The sequence below is a fragment of the Mixophyes fleayi genome, chromosome 4 (assembly GCF_038048845.1).
Source record: "Mixophyes fleayi isolate aMixFle1 chromosome 4, aMixFle1.hap1, whole genome shotgun sequence".
Taxonomy (NCBI): Eukaryota; Metazoa; Chordata; class Amphibia; order Anura; family Limnodynastidae; genus Mixophyes; species Mixophyes fleayi.
Genome location: NC_134405.1, coordinates 129,629,481 through 129,655,682, shown reverse-complemented (window position 1 = coordinate 129,655,682; position 26,202 = coordinate 129,629,481). Strand labels below are relative to the sequence as shown.

The window sequence follows — 26,202 nt, the reverse complement described above, 5'->3', positions numbered from 1 at the left end:
CACTTTTACCACCTGTGGCTACTGGATTCTTTAGTTGTCTGGATTCTGGAATGTTGGGGGCCCTATTTAAAAAAAATAATGGGTACATTTAAAAAATTCCAACCAGCCCCAGCGTTAAATCAATAGGACCCACAATTAATACTTAGGCCTTCGGCCTTCCTCCAGCCCCAACATTAAAGTAATAGTATTCCAATTTAATAAACCTATTTCCCTCCCTCCAGACAGCGCCTGCAATAAATTAATCACATTTACGTATAATAAATATACCTATTTCCCACAACCGTCACTGCCATTAAATAATTCATATTCACATTTAATAGACCTCATGCTCCTCAAACTCAGCCCCCCATTAATAGCCCACAAACCACCCCATTTTAAATTAATAGTCCCCACTATAAAATTAAATTGCCCCACCTTCATCCTACAAACAAAATAGCATTCATTGTTTAGCCACCACCTACCACACACACATTACCACAAGCCCGCTGTGCCATCACACACACATTACTGTGCCCCTTCATCACCATGCTGTGCTTCCTTATGATCACACTGAGCCCTCCATGCTGCTTTTACCTCCACCTTCTCCTGCCCCCCCCTTCATCACCCTGTGCCATGCTGCCTTTGCCCCCATCACCCTGTGCCATGCTGTCTTTGGCCCCCTTCACACTGTGCCATGCTGCCTTTGCTCCCCCCTTCATCACCCTGTGCTATGCTGCTTTGGCCCCCGTTCACCCTGTGCCATGCTGTCTGTCCTCCCCCCTTTAAACTTTTTGCCGTGCTCCCCTTTTCACTCTCTCCCCACTTGCTTCCATTCCCTTCACTTACCTTTTCTATCAGCTTCTTTCTTCTCTTCTTGTCTTCTGTCTTCTTCCCGACTCCTATCTGCAGCATTTCTCACTGAACATTCAGTGTGAATGTAGCAGAGAGGAGTCGGTGAGCGCCGCGGTCATGTTAGTATCATTATTATTTTTTTAAGTTTCCCACTCCCCCCACCAACAAAAAGGGGAGCAATCAGGGTCGGGGCCTACTGGGGACTAGCCCGGTCCCCCGGCAAGCCAGTCCGACCCTGCATGTGTCTGCATTGGGTGCAGGGGGGAATGAAGAGGGAGGCTGTTGGAGGCCAGTCTAATGCCTTGGCCAAGCCCCTGTGGTGGCAGCACACTATGGCCCACTTGAGTGGTATTTCCCTTTGGGCCAAAAATTGCTAGCCAACCCCAGACTATGTCTTTCTGCTTTCATAATGCAGAAGGGCAGTCTACCACCAATCATGGGTATGCGAGTCTCTTTTTTTTTCCTTTTAAACTACTTCAATTATGTGTACATTTTATTTAGCAACTGATATTGATTGTGATTGGAAAAAAAAATTGTAACTTTAGTTTTATTGTGGGAGAAGATTATATTAATGTGGTGCATTTACCCTAATTTATATTTTAATTGGCTTGGGGTGTTGCTGTATGTTGGATGTAATTTACAGTATTTGCTCAAAGGGCTCAAATACACAAGGTAACCGCATACAAGAGCATTTTACCTGCAGTCTAGTCAGCTGCCATAACCACATGTTGAACTGAGCTATACATCTTTGGACTCTATAGCAAATATAAATTTTATTCTCACTGCAATGAAGAATGTACCAGAAATACAGCAGTGTGGTGGACACATCTAACTTTAATACAGGTAAACAAAAGAAAATTTCCTATTCACTCAGGTTCATAAACTGACAACCAAGCGTCAGTCAGTCTTAAAAAAGTGTACTTGTCTGGACTATGAACAACTTCACTGCATAAATCAATGCTCCTGTCAATTAATATACTATTTACTTTATTAGTTAAAAGAATAATAATCACAATAAGTACACTAGAGTACAAATGAATTACCTGCTGAGTTCCACCCAGATTTCTCCATGGGTGTAACTTTCACCAGATTGTTTCTTTTAACCCTGCCACATATTTTACAAGACAGGATCTGTAAAAGCAGTATATGCCTAAAGATGCTTGATTGGATTTTGGGTTATGCAGTGTGTTCCCGTCATTATGTAGTCTATATGTTAGCATGGTATGTGAGCGTAAAGACAAAGATTTGTGTATTCATGCAAAATGACTCATGTTCTGTGTGTTTCATTTTTGAGTGGCAGTAGATAGATATATTATCTAAACACCACATCAATGAATGTAAGGCTTGGTACACACTACAAAAAATTTCCTGATATCTTTAACAATTTTACAAATGACTGAAAGTCCCCATCAGCATGCTGTATCATGAGTACACACCAACACGATTTACCTTCAGATCTGTGCTCTTCTGCCATACCCCTCTGCTGGAAAGATGGTGACTGTGAATTCTATGGAGATCTGCCTCCATTGCTGGTCGAGAGTGCATACACACTTCAGGATTTGCCCAACATTGTTTATAGAGATGTTTAGTCCAGTTATAAAATCAAATCAGAAGATACAATGTGCTTTGGAACAATAAAACATTATTGTGGGAGCGTACACCCTAATGTGATATCAGACCTAACGGTTGTTTATAGTGTGGTTGGCACGATAATCGGATGAAAAACCTGTATTTGAACCCAGCCGAATTCCTGATTCTAGATAAGGGAAGTGAACGGGTCCATGAGAACCTCTATCCGTGGACAGGGAAGGGGGGAGGGGTTGTAACTTAGGGAAAAACCTCTATCTTGGGTGGAATTCTATTTTTACCCTTTCACCCTGCAGAAAATACAATTTCCTGGGCCCAGCATAACATGTATGTTTGAGGGAGATGTTAAAACTATGAACATTTGTTTGGCTGAGCTTTTAGATCACATAATTAGAATACACATTTGTATGTCGAGATCATTCTGTTTTACCGTCTGTTCTTTCTGAAATCATTGTGAAATTTATTTTCAGCAGTTTATAAAAAATAAAAAAAAATAATCTATAAAATAAAAAGGCTACTAACACAAGAACTGACACAGAGAGGAAAGTACAACACACACAATTGTTGCTCCTATGACAGATGTCAGGAGGTAATTTACACGTTTCTTTTAGAGGGTCTCCTTATAAAATCGTGTAAGTAAATAAAAGACCACCACTCAAAATTAGAGAAAAAAAAACAATTTACTTTTACAAGTTTTAGGTTAGATAATTTCCGCAAAGTGCACCTAAGTTTGGGGAAGGGTGGAACACACACACAAGAGGCTCACTATACAAAAGTGTTAATTTCACATCAAAAGTCCAACTGCTTTAGAAGCACCCTCATATTTTATAAAACTTTTGGATTTTTTCCCCCTAAAAACAGCATGGTTTAGCCTCCTTTATAGCTTGAATTAACCATGAGCCATGTCTTTATTACACATTGCACTTTTGTGTGTGCGCTTTCTATATTGGGCAAATGGGGTCTACAAATGCCCATCTCTACCTAAGTGTAACTGGAATGTGCAAAGTGTATCTAAAAGTATAGTACAAGAGATGATCTCTGTCAGCTAAGTTAATACAAAAATCAAGTCCTTTTGGAAAGTGGAAATGACTGTGCGCTCCCCTGCCCCTAAAAATGCACCCTCTTCACACAATTCAATGGTCTTGCTGCAAAACCAGGTATACAAGTGCACCCTCTCTGCATTTAGCAATCTATGACTACACACCCAACTCCTCCCCATTGGCCCGAGTAAAATCTCTGTGAACCTGTGCAAATTGATGTACTGAACACCATCGGAGAAGATGTTTTGCTCTTTGGGAATGAAGCTTAGTGGTGGCGGCTGTTTTATTGGCTGAATCACTATTCAGCTCATCATTTCACTTGAAAACAATAACATTGCTGAGATATAAGGCACTTTATGGTGAAAGCACTCACCTGAATAACATATAAGCCACTGTGCACAGACTCTGGGCAAGCAGGAATGTCAGGAAAATTCCACTGGACAAACATGAAGACTGAGTGAAGCTTGAGGGACATGGTGATGTATGTGCGCTAGCCTGAAAAAAAGCAATATAGACTACTGACTATAGAACCAGCATACTAGACAAATTGTGGCTTTCTGCTATGTTCTGTGCCCATATATGGGTGCATCAGTGTCCTCATCATTCCATCAATCCATCTGGCTAGGCACAAGAACAAGCAATATTATCCACTGCCACTTACCATGAGTGAAGTATTCTTTATAGCCCAATCATATGACACTTATTCCATACAGCAGACACAGGAATTCTGATAAACTTCAACTCCCCCCCTTGCAAAGTAGGGCATACAGGCGGTTACAATAAATTGGAAAGCTGTGGGCTGCCTAATATGGAGAATGCTACATATGTGAAATGTAATGCTGCCAGGGTTTCTTGTTTTAGATGAAAAAAGGCCACAATAATTTTCCTTTTTTTAAAAAAAAAAAGTAGCTTAAATAAATGAAAGCAGTGACTCGTGTTCTCCAGTTTGTGGCTCATAGCTAGTAAGGTGCAATAGAATATAATTAGCATGAAGCAGATACTAGAAAGACACCAAAGATTTACAGCTGAAGTCTGCTCTACTGTTATGCTTAAGTAACCAAGGGCAAGGTCTGATCAATGATGGCGTAGGTCTGAGAGGGAATTTGTGCTTACAGAAGCATTTCACAAATATCAAGTCTGAATGATCTTAAAACGAAACTTAAAGTTTAATTTCAGTACAAACTATTCCACTTTTATAGTCTCACCGAACTTTTGACCAGGCTCTGTAGGCTTTTCCTAATTTTGCTGAAATCTTCCTTGACTTCACTGGCACTGCTTGGAGCAGTGGAGGCCTTGACTTCCTCCTTGGATGAAGACAGGTCTTTGGCCATTTTTACAAAGTCCTTTCTGTGAATACAACAGCGCATAAATATTGATATTATTATTACTCATCTTTGTTTATGTAGCACCAACATATTACACAGCACTGTACAAAACATGCTTATTCATTTACACCAGTCCCTACCTCAGAGGAATTTACAATCCAATATACTTTCCCTACCACAGGCATGTAGACACACACTAGGGCTAATTTTGTTAAAAGCCTATTAACCTGCAGATTGAACATGTCAACATAGTTTAGAACAGATACACAAATGTGCTTGAAAAAATCCAGAAACTCAATCAAAAACTTGATATTTGTATCTTATTCTTCTGTTCATGTTATTGTATGTTATTTATTTGTATCGTGATTCTCTCAATGCACAGTGCTACGCAGTATGTTGGTGCTTTAAAAATAAAGGATAATAATAGTAATATTAGTTGATTATATTATTAGTTATTTTTATTTTTTGCGGGGGGGGATGCTCGGTCGTTGGTGGGGGGAGCAGGGTAGTTAAAAAAAATACAACAACCCCATACTCACGTGATTGCGGCGCCCCTCCTTTCTGCTGCTCTGTGCTCCATTCAGACTGTCTGAATGCCGGGTGTGACATCATCATGTCATGCCCAGCATTCAGTCAGTCTGGAGCAATGGAGCACAGAGCAGTAGAGAAGACCAAGAAAGAAGAGAAAAGAAAAGGTAAGTGAAGGGAGGAAAAGGGGGGGGGGCACAGAGGGGTTAAAAAATGAGGGGCACAGAGGGGTTAAAAAATGAGGGGGGGCACAGAGGGGTTAAAAAACAGGGGGCAGCATGACAGAGGGGTTAAAAAATGAGGGGGGCACAGAGGGGTTAAAAAACAGGGGGGCAGCATAGCACAGAGGGGTTAAAAAACGGGGAGGGCATGGCACAGAGGGGTTAAAAAATGAGGGGGGCAGCATGGCACCGTGGGATTAAAAAGGGGGGGAGGCATGGCACAGTGGGATTGAAAAAGGGGGGGGAGCAGCATAGTATAGTGTGATGAAGGGGAGCCAGGTGAAGGGGCAAAAGTAGCATGGAGGGTGCAGTGTGATCATAAGGCATGGCGATGATGAAGGGGCACATTATTGTAATGTTGGAGCTGGAGGAGGGCCTAATTATTAATCGTGGGTGGTATTGATTTAATGCCAGGGTTGTTTGGAATTATCTAAATGTAGCCATTTTTTTTCAAATAGGGTCCCCAGCATTCCAGGATCCAGACAAGCCGCAACTAAAGAAACCTGTAGCCACAGGTGGTGAAAGTGGGAAGAACAGGTAGGATAGAGCAGGACTGTATGTGAAATGTTGTGATTCTAGTAGGGACAATGGCAATTTTTGGTGAGTGTTGTGCCCAATGTAAGGTGCAGGCCAAGACTGAACTCTTTGTGTACACACTGCATTCTTTGTATACTACACTGTGGTGCTAGATGTCCTGAAAGTCAGGAGTGCTTGGACATATGTGGCGCTGCAGCGAATTGAGAGCCTAGTGATTTTGATGTGTTAGTCACGCCTCAATGGGGCATTTGCCACGCTCCCAAATGCATGACCACACCTCAGAAAAATTTGGCGGCGCCGTAAGGCTGCACAATTTTTTTTAGCATACTCGACTATAAGGGGGGCCCCATGAATTTGTTGTCCCGGGGCCCTGAATTCCTCTTGGCAGCCCTGCATGTGCATAAACTAGTATATAAATAGTTCACACAAAACTATAGATCAATTAAATATCCTGTGAAAAAATCAACAGACAATTTATACAGGGCAATCCCAGTCTTTTCAGATTTCCCAATTAAATTGCATTTATCCTTTGTTGGACTGATGACATCATCACCCAATCTATTCCACATAAAACCATAATGGTGGTTTAAGAAAAAAAAACACTATAATGATTTTTTAATTGATTGTGTGTAATATGATTTCATGCCTTTACCCTCCAAGAAATCCATATTAATATATTGTGGATAAGTTGGGTTCTGGTAGAAATGAAAAGGAAAATGCACAAAAAAAGAATTTTAAAATTGTAATATTCTACAAGGTCAGCACTGAAAGTCAGTGGTAAATTAAACTTTCATGCTCCCCTCAAGCCATGACATGCAGATTCATTAGCAAGAAAGAGAACTAGAAAATAAGTTATAGATCTGACTGCACACAGCTAAGTGGCACTGAGGCATTTGGGTCAAATAATGCCCAGATACATGGAGAAGGAAGGGAAGTGTGTATGTCAGTCAATGTGCTATTGAGCTAGTACATTTACATATGCGTCATGTTGTGCTTTACATGGAACATAACATACTACTCTAAACAAAATGTTACCTGGGGACATTACTGTAATACAGTTCTGTTCCATTTCTAAACTCCTACTTCCTGAGCAGAATTGTATCCAGCACACAGAACAGAAGCAGTTGGACAGTATTGTGACTAAGACTCCCCCAGTTTCTAAGGAATAGAAATGGAAATTGGGTGATCCCATATTTTTCTTTATATCCTTTCACTGTAATATGGTCTTCTATTAAATTCATGACCACTCCATTTCTCAAAAGACAATAGCTGGAATTTCACAGGGGTGACTCTGCTGCTATCTTTCATCATCATCATTTAATAATATAGCGCCACTGATTTCACAGCACTGTACAGAGAACTCACTCACATCAGTCCCTGCCCCATTGGAGCTTACAGTCTAAATTCCCTAACACACACACACACTAGGGTCAATTTTGAAAGCAGCCAATTAACCTAACAGTCTAAATTCCCTAACACACACACACACACACACACACACACACCAATTTTGAAAGCAGCCAATTAACCTACCAGTATAATTTTGGAGTGTGGGAGGAAACTGGAGCACCCGGAGGAAACCCACACAAGCATGGGGAGAATATACAAACTCCACACAGATAAAGCCATGGTCGGGAATTGAACTCATGACCCCAACGCTGTGAGGCAGAAGTGCTGAACACTGAGCCACCGTGCTGCCCACATCAAAATATTCGTATTCTATGTAAATATATATTCTTTATAATCCAATTATAGCACCCATTAGAGTTTGACACATACTGTGCCCGAACTTGTGTAAAAATTCAGGTCACACAAATTGTGTATGTTGAGCAAATACACAAGAGAATGATGTCTTGGCAATATTAATACTTCCTGCAGTAGTCCAAATGGAAATGATAAATAATAATTCTGAATAGATGGACGCAACTTGATATCACATTGCTGCGACTATCAGTTGGAGGGGTCAATATCAGAAGCGGCTCGATAGTGCTGCAAGTGTCATCATGATCACGTATTTTTACAAAAGGCCTCTGATACCCGCAAAAGATACATCTCCTAAGAAATGTATTTGGGGAAGTGTCCAAATCTCATTAGGTCGTATCTTCAGGGGGCATATTACTCTTATTGTTCTCAACCAATGGTGGTCGTAGTGGGCTGGTATCAGCATGGGCACCATGCGATCAGAGGTATAGGCAAACTGGTGGAAAAAAGGAACCCACACTTGCTATTCTAAACTAATACAAACAACATCCAGGCATTAGTGTGCCAGGAAGGCTCTACATTACAACTGTTGTCATTGTCATTCAGAAAATTCATCACTGTACTCACTTGAGCTGCTTCGTCATTGCGAGAAGATCTGGCATCCCATTCATCACAGTATCTAGGGCATTGTGCACCTGTGAATCAGTAGAGGAATTATATAGCACATGAAAGAAAATATAACAAACATAAATGCCCCTATTTTTGGAAGGAGAAACCTGGGTACATATGTGTTATATTGTTTCCTATTTGTATATTTGTCACCAAAAGTCAATATTTTAATTAAATAAGCAAAATACATTTCCTCAAGTTTAATTTCTCATGTAGGTTATGCTACAGGATACAGTGTTTTGACTAGACTGGGTCCCTGATGCAGAGTGACAGAATCAGTGGGGTGTGTTCCATAGATCACCCTAACCTTAACTCCTACCCCTAATACCCCTAACCCCTAAATTAATACATGACATTCATTTTATAGTCTATGTATATTTATACAGGACATACATAATTTAGAAGAGGTGGTATCAAAAAAATCATCATCAACATTTATTTATATATGTCCAGCAAATTCCAGAACGCTTTAAAGTAAGTGAATGGAACTTGATAACATATGTTCTGGTATGAAAAACTACAAATCACTCTGCCTTACAAAAAGGAGCAAGTGCTGGTGCGGTCTTCATATCACAAACAGTATTTGTGGTCTAGTGGGTGCCTTCCGAGCACCTATGTGTATGTGTTCCTGCATCTATGTGAAAAGCAGCCAAAATTAACAACATGGTGAATTAACATTTAGAATTATTATGTTTGTGTTTCCTTGTCTAACTAAACACATTTTAGTTATCGCTTATAATAAATGCTTTATAGAATTAATAAAAACTCATATTGAAAATATGACTGCTCTCTCCTTGGACAGAACAAACTCAGGGTGTGAAAGAGATAGAAGCTGACAAGTAGCAAGACAGGGGGCAGTGAGCAGTTTTCAGCACTATAACAAGGTGTTAAATGTAATATTCTGTGGATCTACATTAAACCCATATCGCAAGCCCAGCATATAAATGGATATGCATTGTGCCTTATTCCTCAAGGAAGTCATTAGTTCTTAGTGAACTGATAGGCTGGATATTTATTCCGTCCACAAAAATGTTTGCTCCCCTGTGTGTTGGTGATTAAGAGACCTATTGAATAAGGGGTGAAGAGACAAAATTCCAATGTAAATGTTGGCAAAAGGCTCTTTCACCACTTTTTGTTATTAAAAAAATAAGAAAAAGAAATTTCTCTGGCCTTAAACTAATTACTAGAGCTTACTTATCCTCTACGGGGACAGCAGCATTAGTTTATTTATTAAGCTGCAAAATACAAAAAACTTTTTACAGCAAGGTAACGCCATTTCAGGATGACGCTACTTGAATTTTATAATAGGGTCCAGCTGAAGCCTCTCCAGCTTTGCTGAATCTCTCGCAGGAAAAAGCGCAATGCGTTAGCCAGAGGTGACAAAGAAACAACCTTGTGGAGGTGGAGGAGGGGGGCATGAGAACTAGCGGCAGCGATACATAATGATGGTTACCAACACCCCATAATAAATAGATACTATAATATGATAAGCAATTTATCTACTTTGTACTGTTAATACTAAGCACAGACATTGCCCAATTGTTTTTAAAAACTAAGTAACACAGTTGTCAACATTTTAAAATAATGTCCATTGACACATTGAACCCTTTATACATGTCACAGTCTAAGCCTACCTCCCCAATCTACAATCCCCATCAGGATATATTTTAACTAAACAGAATTATAATTTAATTTTAATTGCATATTCATAAATTATACTGTGCAATTGGCCAATAATGAACAATAGGGTGATTTCTATGATGAAATATAACAAACCCTTAGAACCTGTGACAGTCTTTAGAGACAGTTGGCAGCTGTGCATATCTGGTATCCCAGCCTCATTGCGTTAATAGCTGGGATTTGAACATACCTAGCCCTGTTTTTGGATGAGTTGGACCTGTAAAGATTATTTATTTTAAACATCCCCGACAGGTGCAGGAGAATTGCTACAATTGCTACAACAGAAAAACATTTGTATCAGTGCTGAAAAATAAAAACAGGAAACAGCAGAAAAAACTAAGCTTTTAATCCTTGAAATCATAAGCGGTTTAAGACCACAGCAGCCTAAGTAATGAATGAATGAAGTGTAAGGGAGGGGGGGAGCTTATCAGCCGGAAATAGTAGCACAGAGCCTACTGTTTACTGGATATTTTATAAGTTATAGACGTTATTTAAAATAAGCTGACATTTATGTATTTAAAAAAAAAAAAGTTATACCCCCCCCCCCAAAAAATGACCACAATCTGAATACTCACATGTTCTTTGTTCACAGTTGTGGTCTCGTTGGCTCCAGAGTCACTTAAAATGCCTCGGTGCTTAGTTTGTTCCTCAAAAGTCATGCTCAGTCTATATTTCAGCACTCTTAACTCCTCCAGCAATCGGGTCTGTCCAAACAGAACCATCTCGAGCTCTCGCTGACTATCTGACTCAAATTCGCCTTCATCTGACCAGGGATGACACACATGGGGCAGTGAGGTTATAGAAGAAAAAGAAATAGAGGTTATGGAAAAGTATTCAAGAAGAAACAGTTAATTGATTACATTCTAATGAAATTAAACAAAAATGGACATGGTCTGTCACCCAGTGTGTAGATGATCAGGTATTTCTCTGGTAAACAGATATTCAGTTTTTATATAATCTTGTGTTTCGTGTACATCACCTGATAGAGGCGCAATATGCTTTCTTGTTTTCTGTTAGAGTTGTTTAGTTCATCTTGCATACAAGCGAGGCAGAAGATCTGTATTGTCTTTCCAAATACAGCTCAGTGTTCCATATAGCGCCAGTGACCAACACCCATAATGTCCTGCTGCGTACAAATTATTATTTTGTCAGCAGTACCCAAACCACTATATAGCTAGCCGTGCCCAACATATTATATAAGCTGTGCACAACACAATATATATCCAAGTGTGCTTAACACATAATGACCACAAGGGCCCAACACAGATAGCTAGTATTAGTATGCTCTACTGCCACTGTTGAGCACTCTAAGATACTTTTGCTTCTCAAGAAAGATGCCCGAAGCAAAATTTTCATCAATGAACAATCATACAGTAGCTTCTATATACTGTGTGTATGTTTGTGTGTGTATAATATTTTATATATATATATATGTACAGCGCGTAACTCCAATTAGACCAAAGAAGTTAAATTAAAGTCCAAGTTGGACACAGGATTTCCTATGTTCAGAAGGCAGCCACAATCCCCACAAAGCCAGATGGTGACCTGGAATAATCTATAACAAAACAAATAGGGAGGGGCGCCACATAGTATAATACTGTATATACTAGAAATACAGAAGATGTGCCATGAACAAGAAACTCAATCATCCATATGGGTGAAAAAAGGAGGCATTTCTATAACACTCAAGCAGCAAGGGGTGAATTTGTAGAAAAATCAAGAACACACTGGAGCTCCTGCACCTCACCAATATAGAATGTACGTACCAGATATAAAATCTTTAAAGCTTATCTGTATATATGATGATAATTCTTCACATGGGGTACACTCTGTTTCCACCCTTCAGGCATACGCAGGGCAGGAGTTGTATACAGTGCTTCTAGAGTCCAGGAATGGTACTCCGTAATATCCAGATTATGTAGACATTTTTACACCTGGCTCTCTATAGCTGCTTACAGTATATTAAAAGACTTTGGAGTCACAGTGATAAAAAGAAGATGACTCTGGAGTCACTTGTCAGCTCATTTCTTTAACCACTAAGTTATACTTCAGATTGAAAAACACACTGTTTGATGTGACACTAAGGTTGGCACTCTCTCTTAAGAGAAGCACTGCTGTCATTTTATGTGAGCCAACTCTTACTGCTCCAGCACTCTGCGGAGTTAAAAACTGCAACTAGTGTATGGTCATTGACGTGATTTAAGACAGATATGCTGAGCAGGGGCAAACGCAGGTTTCGAGGAGGGGGGTTTCCACGCCACAATACAAGTGGGCGTGTCCAGTATATGTAGGGGCGTGGCTACAAACACACACCGTGTCAAACACATAGATATGTAAGCTGTCACATACACACACATACATAAACCCACAGGATCAAACACACAAACATGTTAGCTGTCACATACACACACACATACATAAACACACACATACATAAACACATAGATATGTAAGCTGTCATACACACACATACATAAACACACACATAAACACAGATATGTAAGCTGTCATACACACACATACATAAACACACAAATACATAAACACACAGGATCAAACACACAGATATGTAAGCTGACACATACATAAACACACAGGATCAAACACACAGATATGTAAGCTGTCACATAAACAGGGCCGGATTAATGGAATGGAGGCCCCTGGGCTAATGGGGCCCCCATTCCCCCGTGAGCCCCCCCCATTAGCAGCCTGGCCCCCCTGTTAGCCGACCGCCCCTCCCCCCTCTCTAAGCGCTTACCTTCTCCTATCCTGTCACTGCAGTCCTCCTTCCGCGGCGCGCTGTAAACTCCTTACTGAGGAGATCTCGTGACACTCTCGCGAGATCTCCTCAGTAAGGAGATTACTGAGCGCCGGAGAAGGAGGACTGCAGTGACAGAGCTCAGCATTGATTGGGCCGGGGGCGCCCCCGCCCCCGTCCCGATCAATACCTCTGCTGAACTCTGTCAAGGGCCCCCTGGATGCCCGAGGCCCCTGGGCTGTAGCCCAGTTAGACCTCAGGTTAATCCGGCCCTGCACATACACACACATACATAAACACACAGGATCAAACACACATACATGTTAGCTGTCACATACACACACATACATAAACACACAGATATGTAAGCTGTCACATACACACACATACATAAACACACAAGATCAAACACAGACATGTAAGCTGACATATACACTGACAAACACAGACACACATTCTTACCTTCTTCTTCTTCTGCTGCTGCCTCCTGCATAACACCCATGCTGGCCGTGTGGGGAGGAAGGGGCGGGGCCAATCTGCCGGCAGAGAGCTGAGCTCACACAGCAGGAGATTGACATGGAGACGATTACAAGCTGCAAGCAGTAGTGGCTGGTCCCGGGAGAGGGGTCAGCCACTGTAAGCATACAACACCCAGGTAGGACAGGGGTTCTGGGGACTAGGAAACCCCCCCCCCCTGGGTGCGCCCCTGCTGAGGGTCCAGTCATTACAAATAAGCTGACACTTGTTTTACTCACTGACTTTGAGCTGCTTCTGGGCTAGAGGTGCCAGTGAAAATAATCAGTTCAATAGTAAAGGTTAGACTATAATCACAAGGCAAGCCATGCTCCCTAGCTGGAACCTTAGCTGCAAAATGGGCTCTGTCAGTGCTGTAATCAATGCCACTCACAACTTTAAAACAGTGTCAAGGAGGAGGGGGTGAGTGGGAGAACCAATAACAAGCTGCACCCCCACCCAAACCAATCTCTTCTTACATCCCCAATATTCAGCCAGGGCTGTAAGAGGGACAGGAGAGGCCCAGCTAGGGAGAGGGGCATTATTAGTAAAAATGTTTTCCTAGGGGGTAGTACAACTTTAATAGAAATCTTACAAAAATACTTTGAGCTCTTGGCGTTGTCTCTTTGCCACTACCAGAATGTACAAGTGAGCAATATCCCTGGCACTACAGATAACTTATACATTTCCACATATTCATTAACTAAGCTCTGACCAAACACACACGTGAAGCAATAAGATAAGGTAGCGGGAGAGGTTAGATTGAACCTTGTGCAGGATTATCCTTCTGGAAATCTTGTTTGTTCTTTTCTAGTTCGCTTTGAAAATCTTCAAACTCTTTCTCAAACTTTTCTTTCTCATCAATAGGAATTTTTGCTGCTGGGGACTAGGATCAAAATTAAATTTAGTATACAAAGATCAATAAAGCAAAACATTGGCATTAAATTAGCATGTCCAGCATTTACACTTGTTGCTTTAACTTTTTTTTTTAATTGCTTTGCCAATATCCAGTTAAACTTTGCCATGAATAGTTTGTTCCACAGATATGTGTTTACAGTATAGATTTTCACATCCGTATTCAATATAATATGATAATGTAATATAAACAAGGAGCATAAGTAATAAAAGTAAGAGAAAAGTGGGCACCTGCAAAACGTGTGGCTGGCTGGAAAGACAATAAAAGTATCAATTTAAAGTCCTTATTTCAAAACCTCTACCTTTATTCATTTAAATATTTCATATTTCTCCTAACATACTCAGTTTAACCTCATTTAAGAACACGGCCATGAATAAAGAATGGGACCAAAACATCCTCCAAGAGCAACTTCTCCCAACCATCCAAGAACAGTTTGGTGACAAACATTGCCTTTACCAGTATGAAGAAGCACCTTGCCATAAGGCAAAAGTGATAACTAAGTGGTTTGGGGATCAAAACATCGACATTTTGGGTCCATGGCCAAGAAACTCCACAGACTTTAATCCCATTGAGAACTTGTGGTCAGTCCTCAAGAGGCAGGTGGACAAAAACCCCCACAAATTCTGACAAACTCAAAGCACTGATTAGGCAAGAATGGGCGACCATCAGTCACTATGTGGCCCAAAAGTTAATTGACAGCATGCCAGGGCGAATTGCAGAGGTCCTCAATAAGAAGGGTCAACAATGAAAATATTGACTCTTTGCATAAACTTAATGTAATTGTCAATAAAAGCCTTTGAGACTTATGAAATTCTTGTAATTTTACTTCAGTACACCATAGCAACATCTGACAAAAAGGTCTAAAAATACTGAAGCAGCAAACTTTGTGAAAACCAATACTTGTCATTCTCAAATCTTTTGGCCATGACTGTATATTGGAGGGACAGTAGGTGGTGCCTCATCATTTCTCCCATGAGAAGCAGATGACACATATGAAGCGTTCAAGATACGCTCACTGAACAATTTGTAAGTGTACGGGCATTATTCTCCAAGACTTGCAGTGGAAATCCAAGTAAACTTGGAATGTCCTTTCTGCATAACTCAAAGTTTTCTCACCATGATGAATGAACACATTCAAAGTTCACATAATTTGCTCTGCACCGGTTGTCAGTGCCTTGTGTTTATTTTGTTTTACTGTGACCGTGTGCACTGTCTGCTGTGGAGAAGGTGCATTACTCTGCTGTTCAGTAATTCAGTAGGTGAGATCTCGGTGGTGACATGGCGAGTAGCTCTGTACGTTGTTCAGTAAGTGAGATCTGGGTGGTGACATGGCGAGTAGCTCTGTACGTTGTTCAGTCAGTGAGATCTGGGTGGTGACATGGCGAGTAGCTCTGTACGTTGTTCAGTAAGTGAGATCTGGGTGGTGACATGGCGAGTAGCTCTGTACGTTGTTCAGTAAGTGAGATCTGGGTGGTGACATGGCGATTAGCTCTGTACGTTATTCAGTAAGTGAGATCTGGGTGGTGACATGGCGAGTAGCTCTGTACGTTGTTCAGTCAGTGAGATCTGGGTGGTGACATGGCGAATAGCTCTGTACGTTGTTCAGTAGGTGAGATCTGGGTGGTGACATGGCGAGTAGCTCTGTACGTTATTCAGTAAGTGAGATCTGGGTGGTGACATGGCGAGTAGCTCTGTACGTTGTTCAGTCAGTGAGATCTGGGTGGTGACATGGCGAGTAGCTCTGTACGTTATTCAGTAAGTGAGATCTGGGTGGTGACATGGCGAGTAGCTCTGTACGTTATTCAGTCAGTGAGATCTGGGTGGTGACATGGCGAGTAGCTCTGTACGTTGTTCAGTCAGTGAGATCTGGGTGGTGACATGGCGAGTAGCTCTGTACGTTGTTCAGTCAGTGAGATCTGGGTGGTGACATGGCGAGTAGCTCTGTACGTTATTCAGTCAGTGAGATCTGGGTGGTGACATGGCGAATAGCTCTGTACGTTATTCAGTAAGTGAGATCTGGGTGGTGACATGGCGAGTAGCTCTGTACGTTGTTCAGTAAGTGAGATCTGGGTGGTGACATGGCGAGTAGCTCTGTACGTTATTCAGTAAGTGAGATCTGGGTGGTGACATGGCGAGTAGCTCTGTACGTTGTTCAGTCAGTGAGATCTGGGTGGTGACATGGCGAATAGCTCTGTACGTTATTCAGTAAGTGAGATCTGGGTGGTGACATGGCGAGTAGCTCTGTACGTTGTTCAGTAAGTGAGATCTGGGTGGTGACATGGCGAGTAGCTCTGTACGTTATTCAGTAAGTGAGATCTCGGTGGTGACATGGCGAGTAGCTCTGTACGTTATTCAGTAAGTGAGATCTGGGTGGTGACATGGCGAGTAGCTCTGTACGTTATTCAGTAAGTGAGATCTCGGTGGTGACATGGCGAGTAGCTCTGTACGTTGTTCAGTAGGTGAGATCTCGGTGGTGACATGGCGAGTAGCTCTGTACGTTATTTAGTAGGTGAGATCTCGGTGGTGACATGGCGAGTAGCTCTGTACGTTATTTAGTAGGTGAGATCTCGGTGGTGACATGGCGAGTAGCTCTGTACGTTATTTAGTAGGTGAGATCTCGGTGGTGACATGGCGAGTAGCTCTGTACGTTATTTAGTAGGTGAGATCTCGGTGGTGACATGGCAAGTAGCTCTGTACGTTGTTCAGTAAGTGAGATCTCGGTGGTGACATGGCGAATAGCTCTGTATGCTTGCAGAAAGTCCGTAGTAATGAAGGTTCTCCACGCTTGTCCTTCAAGGTAAGCTTTGAGAACTTGATTTCAAAGTTCTATTGAAACATTTAATTTCCCCATTACCCTAAGGATAGTAAACAAAAGAATTCCTATGAGTAATATTTGTCTTCCTTGAGAAAGAATGAATTCTAGCGAAGTAAGTAGAGATCCAATATCGGAGATGAACTCCTTTGATGAACCTTCTCTGCTAAAAACTGTGGGGAGGTCCGTAATTACTGTAGCAGAACTCACTTGTGCAGTGAAAGCAACCTCTGGCCATTTACTTTAATAATCAATTAATGTGATAGCAAAATGACAATCAAGCGGTGGAGTGTCAAACGGTCCTACAATGTGACAGGATGGACAGCCTATGCCACCCTGTCTGTTGTTGCTGGGAACCGGCTGGGCTTACTTTGCCACCGTTCCCTTTCGTTATCCCAAATGCGCCCTCTTGCCGCAGTAGGAGGGGCTTACAGTGCTGCCACCACTGAGCTCCTTCTATGGCACTCAGAACCATGTTCCTTCTGGGTAAATGACGCTGCTAGTGTACTCCTGACCTCTCACTATAGATCAGGGTTGCTGTTGATGGATTCCCTCCTGGCCTATCACACTAACCAGGGCTGCATGGGTAGCAGGCAGAGCAGTGGTACTGGAAAAGCTTGGGTCCAAACCTCAGACAGCCGGAGAAAGAATCAGATTTAGGGTCTAATCTGCAGGTCACAGGATTACAGCAATATTGAAGATATTTTCAAGCAGGTCTTGAAGCAAGATGTTTGTTTGCTCTCACTGGTTAAAGGTCCCAGTGATCAGGTCAGTTGAAATCAGAAGAAAACATTTCAGTGTACAAGTTAGTGCATTTTATACAGATTTGGACCCAGGCTATTTTTAGAATCAGGATGTAAACCAGTTTACCAAAACATGGATTTACATGCATTGCAAAGCCACTAATATTTATACTTAGCTATGAAATTCTTAAAAACCTTGCTGTGATTTCCTGGATCTTATTTCAGAGGCAGGAGACCCACTAGCAAGTCAAAAGGTCTGACTGGCATGAATACTTCAGACAGTCGCCAAATATACATAATAAAAAGATGCAACTGTAACAGTGCTTAATAGTCAACCTGATAAAAATCAGAACTATACTCAAGAGGTGGTGATGTCTTTATTAGCAATATAGTCTCTGTCAAATATGGGGGGAATTGGTCTGCTTTTAACTTGATATTGAGACTGGTTGGGCAAATATGCCTTTTTATTAAATGTGAATGCTATTAATTTACTTTCTGAGCTATGGAGGGGGGGAAGGGGTCTACACATTAAATGGAAATGTACGGTGTGCTATACGTTGTCCTCCGTGGGCTGACCACATTCCCTTTAATGACTGACAATACCCCCTCTTGCAGTTGGCCACACCCCCAATGTAGTGGGCCCCTCCCACTGCATTCCCCCTGCTGGCCCTTTATGTCCATGTCTCTTCCTACATCAACTGGGTCCAGGTAGAGGGACATTAGCGACAGATAGATAGGAGTGGTAAATAAGAAACGTTACTGTAGATAAGAGAACAAACTTTCCACACATTTTCTACACACATAGATAAACAAGATTACCTCTTCCCAGGTTGTGCTTAGACTGTACATCATGAAAGACAGGACATCATGGTCATCTGTAAGATACAAGAGAACAAATGCGGATTGCTCAAGACATAACTACAAAATAAATATTTACATACAAAATGTCACTGTTCAATAACATAAATCCTTGTTCTAAAATGTAAACCTGTTTAGTGGTCAAAGTGAGTTGATTGCAGGGAAAAGTTTGGCCTCACCAACAATCATTTAAGTTTGTTGTCTAATCCACTTTATCCTTGAAGATTATATACATCACTATAAAAGCAAAACTAAAAGACCAAGTTACTGTATTGGTCCACAACAATATCTAAAATATTCTATGTATCTGCTTCATTGCTCACACTTGTATAACTACTACTACTACTACTACTTCCCATATGCTGCTTAACTGGGGAATTTTGCTGTCAGTCTGTTAAAACTCTTGAGGCATTGTAAGTACAAAAACCCAACCATTTTTACATGGACATATGCATTTTATGTGTTTGGTTTCTTATACTGTCTATCATTGCGCTTATCAGGTCTGATATACTGTTACACGTTTGTAGCGTTGCATTAATAAAGACTAATGGATTTCCTTTTCCCAAGATGGTTCTGTGAATTTTTTTTAAGTCTTGGTAATTAAAAATATATTTTATTATTGAACATTCAACAACCCAGTAAGAACATAGTTACCCTGCCTCATGTGTTTGCAAAAAAAGTTCCAGGTATTACTGAACTTTTTATAGTCAATTATTGCAAATTGGTTAAGACTTGTCTGAACTTTTTTGATGTTTTTATTTTGCTTCTGATATCCTATAAAGGGTTAACAATGGTCAGGCAATTTACTTATAGTCATTAAAAACTGGATTAAAATGTAACCATTTAGAGACAAACAGTACAAAGCTGACATTCTCCCAACCCTACTACACAGGAATAAACAGCGATGATTGAGTAGGATCTGTAATACACCTCCCTGGTGAGCTCATCAGCTCTTTTGGCCTCCAGTACCACTTCTATGCTGATGACGCCCAACTCTACCTCTCATCTCCTGATCTTTTACTCTCCCTCCTGTCGCGGGTGTCCGCCTCTCTGCCATCTCTTCCTGAATGTCCTCTAGATTTCTTTAACGCAACACTGTCAAAACCAAACTCATTGTCTTCCCTCCATCTAGAACAGGCCTGTCCAACCTGCGGCTCTCCAGATGTTGTGAAACTACAAGTCCCAGCATGCCCTTCCAGCTATCAACTGGTTGTCTACTGGCAAAGCATTCTGGGACTTGTAGTTTCACAACACCTGGAGTGCCGCAGGTTGGACAAGCCTGATCTAGAACTTCCTTCCCCTCTGACCTCTTTATCACTCTTGACAATACCACTCTCTCATCTGCTCCCCAACTCCACTTCTTGGGTGTCCTTGTCGACTTCTCTCTCTCCTTTGCCCCCCACATTCAAACTCTTGCTAAATTCAGACGCTACCAGATATGCAGTATTGCTTGCTTCCGGCCCTTCCTCTCCCAGGATGCCACCAAACCTCTCATCCACTCACTGATAATCTCTCGTTTGGACTACTGTAACCTTCTCCCTACTGGCCTCCCCCCTTATCTCGCTGCTCTTCGATCTACACTCAATGCTGCTGTTATACTTATCTTCCTTTCTCGCCACTCCACACCAGTCTCCCCCCTCTACCAAGCCTTACACTGGCTCCCCTTCCCCTACAAAATCCTTTCCTAGCTCCTCACCCTCATATACAAGGCCCTTGCCAACTCCACTGCTCCCTACATCTCCAACCTTATCTCTATTCATACTCCATCCCACCCACTGCAATCGACCAATGATCTTCACCTCTCCTCCCTCCGATAACCTCATCTCACTCACATATCCAAGAGTTCTCCTGCGCTGCTCTCTTCTATTGGATCAATCTCCCTTGTTCGATCAGAACATTCCCCAATTTGAGCAGGGTCCTCTCCTCCTATTTCCATTAGTTTTAACTTTGCTCTCCAGCTACTCTGCCCACCTTCTTCTTGTGCTTTCTGCCCACTGACCCCAGTCTTGCTTTACTTTTCTTTGCACCTATTCAATGGCTCTTACCTGTTAGCTACGCCCACACTCTAGGGCACAGGTTTACAGCTTGTGAATATTCCTCGCTTACCCTCAACCTTTCTTATTAGCTGTGCTTTGAGCTACTCGAGTTATAGTGTTACTTGTTTACTGTAATGTACTGTTCTACCTTGTACTGTCCTATTGTTTGTACGGCACTGTGCAATATATATAAAAAATAATAATTTATTCCTTACAAGTATGGAATACATACACCACTTATAGCCACATTTCTAATTATTGACAATAAAACAGAACCTCTATTAAATCAGTTAAACAAATAAAATACAGTTTTCACTGCCCAATTCCAGCTTGTTTCAATATCCATAGCCATCACCATGGTACACAAGCTGGGCACAATCACCTCGACCTCCTTGTTGGAATCTTTGTCATGGCCGAGCAACCACAAGGGGGGGGGTGTTCATATCAACTATATATTGCATCCTTCTCACAGCTAACCTAACACAGAAAGACTCGCATTAGCTCAAATGTTAGGAGGCCGCATGGAAGATCTTGGACCATGAGCAATGAAGTAGCATTAGGTTAAATGTGTCAAAATTACTATCTGCCCAGCAACAAGGAAAATATATAAACAATATTTATCTGGTTCTCCAGCAGATAAACATGGTTTATCAGAGTGCCTCTGATCAATGTTGAAGATCCTGATGCAGGTTGAGTTCTCTATCCCACATCTGGTGAACTTGTCCCAAAACTGCCCCCTTCTGTGAGGATCTTAGTTGACTTATAGTTTATATAGCAAGTGTTAGAATGCCAGACTCGCCCATATACCATCTGTTCTCTCCATCTATTCCAGGTGTGTTAAAGCACACAAAGAAACTAATATAATTATTCTAAATGCAGCAAACAGCTGTACAATGGAAACAAGTAGACCCATCATCACTTATGTCTTTTATAAATAGAGCATGACTAGTATACCGCATAATATATTACCACAAGTATTTTACATAGCACCCAAATGCTATTACAAGCAGCTGACTGTCATGGATACAGTATTTGGAGGTCGATTCTACTCCAACATCAATGCATTCAATCTAGCTTCCATAGTGATGATGTTTCACCCAACCCTCCTAGTGTGAGTGCATGGTGGCCCCTAGGTTCTAAGCTATGCTTCTTTAACCTCCTACCCTTCAGGGCCAATAATATATAAAAAAGCACAAGACATCTACCGAATCTGGGTACATCCCAGTTCCAAATATTCTCATAAAACGGAATAAAAAAAATAAATAAATAAATATAAATTTGTAAAATTCATCACCATTGGGATGATGGCTTCTGCGAGTATCTAGTAGCATTGTAACATTCATGACGGACATGCTTTGCTATTTTACTTTTATCCTATATCATCACCACTTTAGACACAGTGTGCAATTACTATGGGAAGTGAATTTTACTATTTGGGATGACCCACGGAGAATACCTTATATTGTGCAAAATTTGTGGTTGAAAATAAATGAACCTTCATAGTATCTTTTACTTCCAGCTTCACATTTGACACTTTCTATGGTTGTTTGACTTTCTTGTAACTGAGAGACTACTTAACATATAGCTACTGACTTAACAAATCACTTTCATTAATTAATAAAATAATAGCAGTTCACAGAACTTACCTGCCAGAGTTGATGTGGCTGCAGAGATTCCAAAGTACCCATTGGATGGGATGACCATGTTGGGAACCTCCGCACAGATCTTGTACGCACCGTCACCGGGGGAGAACCTAGTGGACACTGAGACCTGAGAAGGGAGAACTGACACTAGAAAAGACGCTTACTCCAGCTAAGTAACTACTAAAGCCAGAAGTTAGATTTTGGGTCCCACTACCTAGTCAGTATAGCAGCTCACACTCATCAATAAATGAAAATATAACAATAGAATACTATGTCGTATACCAGGGCCGTAATTAGGGCTGTGCGACAGGGGCTATTGCGCAGGGTGCAACCCTGAAGGGGGCGAAATTTAGGAATATATTCGGTTCATTTGGTTAAAATTGAATGGTGGGGGCGGCGTTTGTCTTTATTGCCCCAGGCGCTAGAATTCTAAGTTACGGCTCTGTCGTATACGTTTGTAGAAGATGAAATTCTTGTGAATGAGCTATATTTGATAGGCAATTTATATTTTTCTGGTCTGACAATTAATGACTTGTTAAATGGATGCTCCTAATAAGAGACTCAATACACACCTGTTGGGCAAAAGTTGCATCTTATGTTCATGCCACAAACTATCAATAAGATTATTTTATGGAAAAGTAACTTGGACTAATAGCATCACGCAATCCAAGTAACTTGCAAACTGCAGAAAGTGGAGACCTATAGCTCTAGAACAGTGCTTTATAGGACACGGAACACCTATATGTCATTACTATGTGTTCGTGGGCTGAATGCTATGATATCAATGATGTCAATGGATTTAGTCATGGATGGTAGGAGCCACAAAACAGCATTGTAAGAATACATCTGGCTCCAGGCTTGATGACTAACAAATTACACTGAGATACTGGGAAATTAGATTCATTCTCTCTAGATAAGATTAGCATAGTTTTAATTGTGAAGTTGTGTTAGAAAATAACCTGTTTGTCTTGAGGCAATTATTTAACAACATATTAGCTTTTTATTGTTGATTACTGATGGAACATTTTTTAAATCTGGTGAAAATGTAATACAGTGTAAATAAAATATCCTCCAAAGCTTAAGAAAAGGTACAGGTTTTATAACAGATACCATTATACAAATAAAGAATAACTATTTTACTGAAATGCCACTAGGTGGCAGGGAAGGGTCACTCAATGTACAGTAAAAATTCCCCATAGCCAAGTGCTGCTCATATGATTTATAGCCAAGAATAATTACATAATGAATACTAATTGTGCCAAGTGGTATGTTATGAATAGAAAAAACAACCAAAACCCCTATATTTATTGTTCAGTTGTGTAGTTTTAGACTGCTGCAATTAAGGTTGCTTACACATATGTATTTGCACTACAAATTAAATAGAAACTTACAGACTTGTGATTTAACACAGGTCCATAATGTACCTTAATATAAATCAAAGGTAGATACTATTTGGTGGCAGGAACCCATCGGACTTATGAATACAAATTTAGAGGAAAAAAAGGACAGTCCAATTAACAAGCTTGGCTGGAAGGTTGGAGAGAGAAGTGACATATTAAAGCCAGGGAGAATCACAGACTGACAGAACTTGCATCCATCCCAATATGTAGGTCTCCTAAAGGGACACTTGACATTTGTTATACAACAAAAATATACAGATTTTTAAGTGTTCATGTAATTCAGCAAACCAAGTAATAATACAGGTTTTAGTAATTATTTCTATGTAACCCAATTGGACAAAGGGAGATTGTGCAGTCATCACGGCTCATTTACTAGCATTCATTACAGTGCACAATTTGCAGTGAATCACAGTAACCAATCAGCAATTAGCTTTTACAGGATTCATGCAAGTTGCGCTGTGCAGGCTCCTAGTCTCCGCAACTTAGAAGTGTGCCTACGTGTGCAGAAACATTTCAGAGACGCTCTGCGCAAAGGAGAAAAAATCACATGACCTCAAAGTCTAACCTTCTACCAGTAAGGTAACACTGCTTTCAAAAAAATATATATACATTTCCATTTTTCACTTAAAATGCTGTTTGGTTCAGCCTCATTTAAGAGTGACAGGGAGTGGACATCTGGACTTACTTTATTACATGGCTCAGTTGTGTATGCATATTAACATGTTTATTACATTGCAGGGCATGCACCTGGAAATACAGTTTTCTGCCATAATGCAACACTGAGGCTTAAAGGAGGTTCAATTAAAAATATTGGACAAGAACTGAAGACTTTGAGCTGGTGCAGAAACTTAAATCCTTTAGTGGTTTGGCAATAACCATGCACCTCTAATAGTGCACTCTCCCCACCCCTTTATCTCATTACAAGAATATTGCTCCACAAAATTAAATCTCGTTTCGAGGAGCAACAGTGTGCCTACAATATACTTTACTACATTATTTGTGTGTGCAAGAAATGGCTGTGCTGGTATTTCACTTTATATGTTATTGAGTAATGTGACAGAAACTCTGGGCTAGTGATAAATGGCAGGTACATAAGTCCCAGGTTCCTGTCATTTGTAAGTTAAACAGACAAATCAAGAGATGCACCTGTGAGGTGCTTGTAATAAGGCAGCTGGGGTATGCAGCCAGGGTCTCAGACCTGGGAAGAGGTGAGCTGCCTCCTGAGACGCTCTGCTGCAGGGAGCAACAGTTACATGTGGTTTGGTGTATGTGTGGGACATAAGGTCCTACACATGAGAGAGAGCCTCCATAGATGTATTAGCTAGAAGCCAGACGGCTAGGATTTTATTTGTGTTTTGTTTCTATTTACAAGCTGGTGAATAAACTGGCTGTTATTCAGAAACTTCTGGACTCCTGTGTCTTACTGCTGCTGTTCACCCAGGAGATGATACCTGTTCCCCATGATTATACTACAGTAAGTATGGCCTAAAAGGGGGGTCTGAGCATTTATAATCCCCCTGAACTTGCCTATGTCACTTACCCGTAGAGTTTTGTCATAAAATGATATTTTTGTCCTGAATGGGCGCATTGTGTTTCGGAAATGTTCCACACAAGTACCTAGGGCTTGAGTTGAGCCATCACTGAAAAACAAGTATGGAGGTAAAAGTTAAAGAAAAACTGTAGGACCCTAAATAAGTATTGTTCCAGATATGAAGCTAGCAGCCAGCTCCATAACCCAGAGACAGAATAAAGCTGAACACTTATTTAGCCATGTACAAGAGCGGAGATGAAGCCAGCAGTGGCATAACCACTGCTTCATGGCCAGAGGAGAGGGGAAGGGGGCCTGGAGCCATCGCACACTCAGCATCACAGTGGATCCACCACTGCCTGTCATCTATTAAAGTAGTCCTTCAAGTAGCTTAAAATGTTGGAATTAAAGGTGAAATTATATTAGTAATCAATTAGAATAGGTAAAATAAACCCATAAAATATACGAATAGGTATTTAAAATGGACACTAAACTGCATAACCGGGGCCAAACATAAAAATGTTGCTAGGGGGCCCGGTGATACAGTGTTACATTCCTGGGAGCCAATGTACTGGAGCAGGACTAAGGAGCTCAGTTTCTGTAGCTGTCCCTTTTACTGCTAAATGAAGGGTAAAATTAGACTAGTATGTACATCCAATGAACATTGGAGTTTCATTATGATTATGTCCAGTAGTCAGGTATTGTTGGGCAGGTGCACTGTCCTATGTATATATAAAGTGTGTCACAAAATTGTATAATGATCATGTCCAATGGCCAGGTCATGGTCAGTAGGTGTATTGTCACATGCCTTTATGGAGAGTAATAGAACTGTATTATAATCATGTCCAATGGTCAGGTCATGTTGGGTAGTTGCAG

General features: G+C 41.0%; 1 protein-coding gene across 1 annotated transcript in view; it reads right to left on the bottom strand.

Moving 5' to 3' along the window:
* LMAN1L (lectin, mannose binding 1 like) overlaps nt 1–26,202 on the bottom strand; it is a 47,900-nt gene that overhangs the window by 11,145 nt on the left and 10,553 nt on the right. The window contains exons 5-12 of the mRNA XM_075208235.1: nt 25,339–25,438; nt 22,402–22,525; nt 18,681–18,736; nt 14,159–14,276; nt 10,695–10,882; nt 8,398–8,465; nt 4,664–4,805; nt 3,832–3,953 (exon numbers count right to left, since the gene is read on the bottom strand). Of these exons, the coding sequence (XP_075064336.1) occupies nt 3,832–3,953; nt 4,664–4,805; nt 8,398–8,465; nt 10,695–10,882; nt 14,159–14,276; nt 18,681–18,736; nt 22,402–22,525; nt 25,339–25,438 (918 nt within the window). The remainder of the gene's footprint in view (nt 1–3,831; nt 3,954–4,663; nt 4,806–8,397; nt 8,466–10,694; nt 10,883–14,158; nt 14,277–18,680; nt 18,737–22,401; nt 22,526–25,338; nt 25,439–26,202) is intronic.